The following is an 8,174-nucleotide window of genomic DNA, read 5'->3' as shown; positions in this document are numbered from 1 at the left end:
AAATACCCTTTCATTAACTGAGTCTGATATGTGATGACATTATTAAGAGTTTGACATGAATCTGGCTTCATTTCACCACCTCACCGTTTGCGTCGCCAGTTCCCCAGATCTTCAAAATATCCGTGCGGGACGGTCAGGGTTGGCTTAAACAAACACACATTTTTCGGTTTGTTTTTTTATTTTAATCCGAACCTTTGCGTAGAAGGTGGCGTGCGCATCTTTCAAGCCCTGTTTTGTAGCACGCAAGCTTTATAGATGAGGCCCCTGGTGTGGTACACTCTGTACCGGTGGAGATAGCTGTGGATGAGAGGGAACCAGGACCAGGGATGACAGGTCGGGCTATGAGCAGCCAGCAGCTCCTTGATTCTCATGCAATTTCCCTCCTTCCCTCTCTTTTCTTTTGAAAGGTTTTTTAGTTTTTTTTTGGACAGGCTGCGCTGAAATGTATTTCGTTGGGCTCAATGGATTGTGTCAGTGATATATCTTATATCAACTATGTGATCATTTACGTTATAGCACCATCTGGTCACAATATGCTCAACATCTGCCCTTTTTTTTCTTCTTCTTGTGAGCCATGCCCACATCTGCCCTTTGGGTGGATTCAGAGCAGTGATTATACGCAGGTCTCTCTGAAAAGGGATAACTAACTCAAATGACACAAACATGTTTTCTTTATTCATCTCCCATTTTCCACGTTTCCCTCCAAAATCCTCGTCACCATAAACTTTGCAGCTGAGAACAACGCTAACATTGAAAAATAATTTATTTCAGAAATGTACTGTGATCATATATTCATTAAGATTCTGCATGATAAGCTTTTGTAGCGTACACTGAAATCACCCCACAGAGAAAGAAAGGAAAGAAAAGATAGATGACATTTTTTTTTCTTCTGCATTTCAAACTATGGGAACTAGAAACACACCACTGACTCTTCACTATAGCGTTATGAGCCCGCCTGGTGCCTGGCGGGCGGCGGGGTGGCGCCGGCCCTCTGTGGCGGAACTCCAGGCAGGTTTAAAAGTTGCTGCAGGACAATCTCTTTATACACACATACAGTGGACGATGCATAAAGCTTACGCACGAGAAGCGTAGTCACACATACACGCGTACGCGCTGTAGCGTCTGGGACAGCACAGTCACACCTGGATAGTACAGAGTGGTCGATTACACTAAAAGAAGAGAGGTGAGGCAATACAATGACATCATCTGTTGGCGCAGGACCAGCGATAGTGATCAGTGGCATCAAGAAGAAGAAGAAGAAGAAGAAAAAACCCTCAATTTACATAACAAAATCAGACTCGGGCAACCGTGCCTACTTGGGAGAGTCCCCGACAAATACTTTTGGGTTTTCAGGTCCTCAGTAGGATGAGACTGATCTATTTATGAGTGAGCCAGCAAAGGGGGACGTATGAAATATGGTTGGTGAATGGAAATCGATTCCCGACCCCCATCTGTCGGGCTCTCTTGATGACGCCGCGGTCAAGGACCCCATCAACAGTTCAGTCCCAAACCGGTGCCAGATATCATAAATAAGTCCATCTCTATCAAGGCAGTTTGGATCCACCGTAACACACTCAAAAGGAAAGACTGAAACACTTCCAGTTGAACAGATATACACTCACTTTGTATCCGTAGGAGGCTCCGGGCGCCGCCAGCCACTCACGTCTGACCCAGCGCGGTCAGACACTTTGCATTTGAGCGCTGTCAGGCCAGAGATACGTTTCCATGGAAATGCAGGGCTGTTTCCTCAATGTCCATTTAAAACACTTCTGGCCACAACATACAGTATATGTCTTTCCATCTCTCTTTTTCTTTGCTTGTTTTTACACTGAGTCCAAAAAGAATCTCGTCCTTCCACAATATGGCTCCACAGTGAGTCTTTATCATCGCAAAGCTCTGCAACCACTTGATTTTGTCTTGTCTCCTAGTTGTCTTCTATGTATATATATATACTATGATCTCATATATATATATATATATGTATATATATATATATATATATATATATATATATATATATACACACATATATATATACACATATACATATATATATATATACACATATATATATATATATATATATATATACATATACATGTATATATGTTGTTGTGACTTTGTACAGAATAAAAGACATTACCTGCTGTGAACAAGTTAACAAAAAAATAACAAAAAATAAAAAACTAAAGTCATGCAAGTAATTTAGTTGGCAAAATAAAAGTGTACAGATGTAGACATATTCTATCACCCAACAAGAGAAAGCAAGTCTACACTGTCACACTTCCACACGTCAAAGAAAGGAAAAAACAAATCATCTAGAAAGCTGTATTTTGTTTTTCTGCATAAATCTTGGCTGACTGAAGAAAATATGGTGCAAGAAAGAAAGAAAGAAAGATGTGATTAAGAGGAGAAATGGGCATGAATGATGCAACTGGGCTAACTTTGCATTATCCAATGCTGTGTTCTTCTTCCACACAAGGGGATGTTTTCAGAAGTTTCTATGTCCTTTTTCAGCATTTTTCACACAAAGGAAGAGAAGCCGGCTATGGGGGCCCGTGATCCGGGGGCTAGACTGCTGGGGGGCCGGTACAGGGTGTTGTGCTGGCTGGGGGGGTTGGAGCTCTGCTGGGAGGGGGTGGGAGTCCGGCTGCCTTTGGGCCTGAACAGGCTGCCCTGGCCCTGGCCCTGGGGCTGGGGCTGGGGCGGGACCTGGACCTGGGGCTGGGGCGGGACCTGGGGCGGGACCTGGCCCTGGCCCTGGGCCTGCTGGGGCTGAGGACTCGGGGCACTGAGCTGGGGGGGCAGCGGGGGTAGAGGGGGCAGCAGCGGCGGGCCGCAGTGCTCCGACTCGGACTCCGTGTAGCTGTAGGCCTGCGCTCGAGAGATGCCCTTCTGCTGGCGGCGCCAGGAGTTGTAGTAGGTGGGGTCGCTGATGTAGTGGTTGACGAAGGAGTGGGTCTTCTGTCTGTTGGGGTCCACCTCGTACTCGCTGTCGCTGCCCTGGACACAAAACAAACACAGGGTTTCCTGGAGTTAGCCACGGCCCAATCTGTCGGCCTTCCACATGGAGCGTTAAGAGGTGCTGATGCTACAAATGGAAAATGAGGATGATGTTATTTGAGCTTTTTCCAAGTAATCAATTGGCAGTCACCCCTTTCTGCACATCACCCACACACGCAGACACACTTAGGGTGCTTTCACACCTGTCCCGTTTGGAGCAGTTGTTCTGAAACAGGGAGCGTTTCCTCCTAAAGATCAGTTGGTTTGGTATATCTGAACACAGCAATCACACTCGGATGTGGCACAAAACAAGCTAGCTGAGATCTCCTAGGAGAGGTTAGGGTTAGGTTCTCAGCTCGCTTCCATTCCAGACCTGGAGCGGTTCGTTTGGAGTGAGAACAGAATCCACACAGCAACCCACACAACTCCATTCATGTGTATGTGCTACAGACGGTTGCCTTGTAAACACAAACGCCACAAACCAAACAACTGTATCGATTTAGCCCCTGAATGGGAACAAAGCAAACGGCCCCAGGTGTGAAAGCACTCTTACAGTCCAACACGGCACAAGCACAGATGGAAACAATGGTCAAAGATAGTCAAAGCATGATTGCAGAGGGATGACTCGTTACTAAAGCGTGCAAGTAAACAGACCATCAACACAAGATGGCAAAGGTCAGGTTTATCTTTTGGGGCTTTAGCCAATCGGTTGAGCTAATTGTGGCCGCACCGCGCCAACAATAGCTTGTCTGGTGTCGTCGTTTACAGTATGTCACATTAAACTTGGGGAATGATTGGGAATCTGGGGGAAAGGACTGAATGGGGACCACTTTGGGACCAGTCACTTCAAGGGCTACAAACACTGAAAGCAGGCAGCCATTGGAACCTCACCAAATGCAGTGGTAGTGTATGTTGGCCACCTGTCCCATATGAAAACACCAGCGCCTCCTATGGGTGAACAAAACAATGGGTTTTACAGGACATCACCATAACAGAATGATTAAAATGGCCAAGCCATGATTGTGATTAAATACATATATAAATATATGTATGCAGAGATCCTTTGTGCCATTCTGTGTCAATGGTGTGAACAGCCAGTAAAAGATGGAAGCAGACTTTGAATTTTCAAACACTGGGTGGATTTCAGGCGTTCACTGAGGAGCAAAACATGTTAAAATTGCTTTACTTTACATTCTAGCTCAGTTTGACATCACTTTCAAACTCCACGTTGCTGAAAACATATTTCATCCAAACAAGCAAGAAGATCAGACATTAAATCAAACAGAATCTGCCTGCGTAGCGCTCGCTGAGGATTAGCATGGTCATGGAATTGGCGTGAGTGCCTCTGCCCTCTGTCCACCGCGGCGGGTTGGTTGTGGAGCCCGAGCTTCAAGTGGTAGCTACTCACCTGGCCGCGGTGAACGCAACCCTCAGTAATTCCCAGAATTAACTGGATTACAAAAGGAAGGCACCAAAGGCCGGTTCTGGTCAGAATCCTGCAGAGATGCCGCTGATAGCTTCAGAGGTTCTTTCAGAGGTTCTTCCGGCCCCTTTTGGTTCAAAATCTTCAGTTTTTCTTGTGCAACGGTGTTGGCATGAACTCCAAAGCACGGATCTGTTGCTGAACATCGCACAGCACACGTGTGATGCATATGCCGTCCCAGATCCCCCTCTGCTTCAGCAGGGTTCACTTCTCCTACATTAAACTCTCTTCTAAAGGCCTCCCTGATCACCATGTCAGAACTCCAAGCAGAAAATTGACATTTTGAAAAAAGGATTAATAAAAAAGAAAGGTCCAGCTTTTGGTCTGTTGGGTCTAAACAAGAGAAAATGATCCTCTTTAACCTCCTAGTCTCTCTTTTATACGACTTAATCAAAGGCAGGCGGTGCAGGAGCAGCTTCCCTTCAGCCTCCTCTCTCTTTTACCTTCATGTTTTACATTTATCTCAGTGAAAGCTAAAGTCTCAGCGCGATCAATGGCCGAGTCGTTGTTTTCCAGCTGGGGATATTGCGACAAAGTTGTAAACAGTCGAAGCCGACCAGTTCGGTGCGGCATTCCAGTCACGCCGGCGTGTTCAGCAACGCAACAAAACACTCTCATCTATTCACGGCGGACCAACAAGACTCAGTGAGCCACTTCCAGCGCTATTACCTCACTCTAAAGGAATTAACACTGCATTGATAGATGAAACGCCAAACCAGTGGTGTGTGTGTGTGTGTGTGTGTGTGTGTGTGTGTGTGTGTGTGTGTGTGTGTGTGTGTGTGTGTGTGTGTGTGTGTGTGTGTGTGTGTGTGTGTGGGCAGTGGCGGGGTTTAGTGGGAGAGAGTGAGCTCAGACCAAATGTTGACAGAGCATTGCATCTTACTTCTGCCCACCGCAGCCCGGCCATGGAGTGTGGGGACCAGATGTCGGACTCTTAAAATGTTCTACATGAAAGCTAGACACCAATCCAATTTGTCTGTCTTTTGCTTTATCGCCACCAACAAGCACCGAGAAACCCGGGAAACTAAAGAGGCTCGGGGATCGGCATCTGTTGCATCACGGCCGGTGATAGAGCACCTTCATCCGGCTCATTACAGGCTAATTACTGCAGCCGAGCGCTGTGAAATAAGCATACTTTCAGCATGAAATGCTGCATTGCACCTCAGCCTCGAGGGAGGAAGCGTCTTACTCCTGAAAGGAACCGTGAGGCTGACGCGCAGCAGCGCTGTAATCAGCTAACATCTCCTCCGCAGTTTGATTTTAAAGTTGGCAGAGAAACAGAAGGAAGTGCAACTTCAAGGTTCTGTAAGTGGAAAACGATCCATTTGTTCTGCATGGAAGAGAAGTTACTAATTAATATCATTGTGTAAATGAGGAAACATTTAGGCAGAAACATCAAATTTGCACCGATGCAAACCGGTTTCCAGAATCCTATCTAAGCCTTGGTGCTTCACTACTACTGCAGTTTAGGAATCATGTTTTTTTATACATTTCTGCACTTTAAGTGCCTGTCGTTGTTAAAAAGAAAGTTGCACTTTGCGAAATGTCTGCGCTTGACACGTTAAACCTTGTTTAACAGGATTTAATTTCCCTTTCACCTTCTGGCTTGTGACTGCCAAAAACTGGGAAAAAAAGTGAAAAAAGGAGTTAAATTACCGTTGATGAATGGCAGACAAGTCTAAACCATCTCAAAGAACTACGGCCCTCGCCGTTAGCCCGCTGAAACTCCCGTCTGCTGCCTCTCGGGGACATTTGTGTCTCTTCTCTGTCAAAGACTCCCAACAACGACCTAAAACGCTGTACATAACAATTTCTTGTGTAAATAAAGATGTTTTCCTCACTGGTTTGCACTGACGTCTGACATAAATGTTCTGGTTAGCCGGTCCCCCATCCCCCCGGCTTTGATGCACGCCTCAGTACCAACAGAGCGGGTCAGGCCTTTGTCCTTTAGTTATGGATTATTGCAAACAGGGAGGGAGGACGGGGGGAGGGAGGACGGGGGGCTGTCTGTGTCACTCTCAGTGATGAAGTGAACGCAGCGGCGTCCCAGAACACAAAAACAAAAACAGTGTGTGCGGGGTTCTGAGGGGAGGGGGGGCTGACACATGCACAGTACATGTTTTTCAGAGCGGTTCACTCCGGTTTGTGTAATAACTATCGTGTGTTTGTCCACAAAAAAAGAGACGCTGAAAGGTTGTAAAATGGCAGCAACGTCAAGGCTCCAAAACCCTCATCTGCCCTTAAAAATTGTAGTTGTCGTTTGAATTGTGGGGAGCGGCAACAAGATTTGCTGTTTGCCACTTTGAACCTCCATGAAAGCCTCGGTAAGACGGTAGGAGGAGAGAATCAGTGCCGGTAATGTGGCAGCTTTCAATTCAATTCAATTGTATTTATATAGCGTCTAATACAACAGAAGTTGTCTCTAGGATCTTTCCAGAGACCCAGAACATGAACATAAACCCCTGAGTAATTATTACATAAACAATGGCAGGTAAAAACTCCCCTAGTGGGAGAAAAACCTTAAGCCAAACAGTGGCAAGAAAAACTCCCCTTTAGGAGGGAAGAAACCTGGACCAGGACCTGGATCATAAGGAGAAACCTGGACCAGGACCTGGATCATAAGGGGGGAAGAAACCTGGACCAGGACCTGGATCATAAGGGGGGAAGAAACCTGGACCAGGACCTGGATCATAAGGGGGGACCTTCCTGCCGAGGGCTAGACTGGGGGGTCGGGGACGTCAACAGCACAGCAGGCAGGTGGAAGCAGCAGCGGGATGACCGGGGGTGGGGACCGCAGGCAGGTGGAAGCAGCAGCAGGATGACCGGGGGTGGGGACCGCAGGCAGGTGGAAGCAGCAGCGGGATGACCGGGGGTGAGGACCGCAGGCAGGTGGAAGCAGCAACGGGATGACCGGGGGTGAGGACCGCAGGCAGGTGGAAGCAGCAACGGGATGACCGGGGGTGAGGACCGCAGGCAGGTGGAAGCAGCAACGGGATGACCGGGGGTGAGGACCGCAGGCAGGTGGAAGCAGCAACGGGATGACCGGGGGTGAGGGCCGCAGGCCAGCACGCAGCTCCTGAAGCTCCGGCCCAATCAGCAAACCCCAGGTTAGGTTCAGGGTCGGGGAAAGGTTGAGAAGGGGCAGGGCCAGGGAGAGGAGTCTTGACGGACAAATCTCTCCCCCGCCTGACCAGTTGGGCCACTTGGGGGAATGAGCCGGGGTTAAGGTGCCCATGGGAACTTTCACCAAACCCCAGAAAAAGATTTTGGTTGGTACGGATACGAGGGCGATGACTTCGAAAGTTGGAATCCATTATAGTTTAATTCCCTTTACTATGTAGTATTTCAACTTCACGGTCGTTTACCTGTCCCTCTGGAGAACCCAGGGTCAAGTGCATGGTTTGCAACCAAGGTGAACCACGTTGTGCCCCTGAGCAAGGCCCTTAAACCTAACTGCTCCCCGGGCAATGCAAAAATAGCAGCCCACTGCTCCTAGTCCAACTAGAAATGGGTTAAAAGCAGAGAATAATGTCCCCTTGTGAGATGAACAAAGGCTAATAAAATAAAAACATTAATTAAAAAAAATGATAGCAATGATAAACCATAAGAGTTTTTCTGGCTTTCAACCAGGGGGACGTCCAGCGTTTCTGAACTAAACTGTTGGTGTGAAAACTTCAGGGATCCAACA

At 47.4% G+C, this 8,174-nt stretch overlaps 1 protein-coding gene across 1 annotated transcript in view; it reads right to left on the bottom strand.

The window, feature by feature from the left end:
• Nucleotides 1-2,116: 2,116 nt before the first annotated feature.
• Nucleotides 2,117-8,174, bottom strand: part of sdk2b (sidekick cell adhesion molecule 2b) — a 457,224-nt gene continuing 451,166 nt past the window's right edge. Inside the window, exons 45-46 of the mRNA XM_061707744.1 lie at nucleotides 3,895-3,951; nucleotides 2,117-3,003 (exon numbers count right to left, since the gene is read on the bottom strand). Of these exons, the coding sequence (XP_061563728.1) occupies nucleotides 2,524-3,003; nucleotides 3,895-3,951 (537 nt within the window). The 3' untranslated portion in view covers nucleotides 2,117-2,523. The remainder of the gene's footprint in view (nucleotides 3,004-3,894; nucleotides 3,952-8,174) is intronic.

This window comes from Cololabis saira, chromosome 19, assembly GCF_033807715.1.
Source record: "Cololabis saira isolate AMF1-May2022 chromosome 19, fColSai1.1, whole genome shotgun sequence".
NCBI classification, from domain to species: domain Eukaryota; kingdom Metazoa; phylum Chordata; class Actinopteri; order Beloniformes; family Belonidae; genus Cololabis; species Cololabis saira.
Note: the sequence above shows the minus strand (reverse complement) of the source record. Positions and strands in the feature narration are given on the sequence as shown.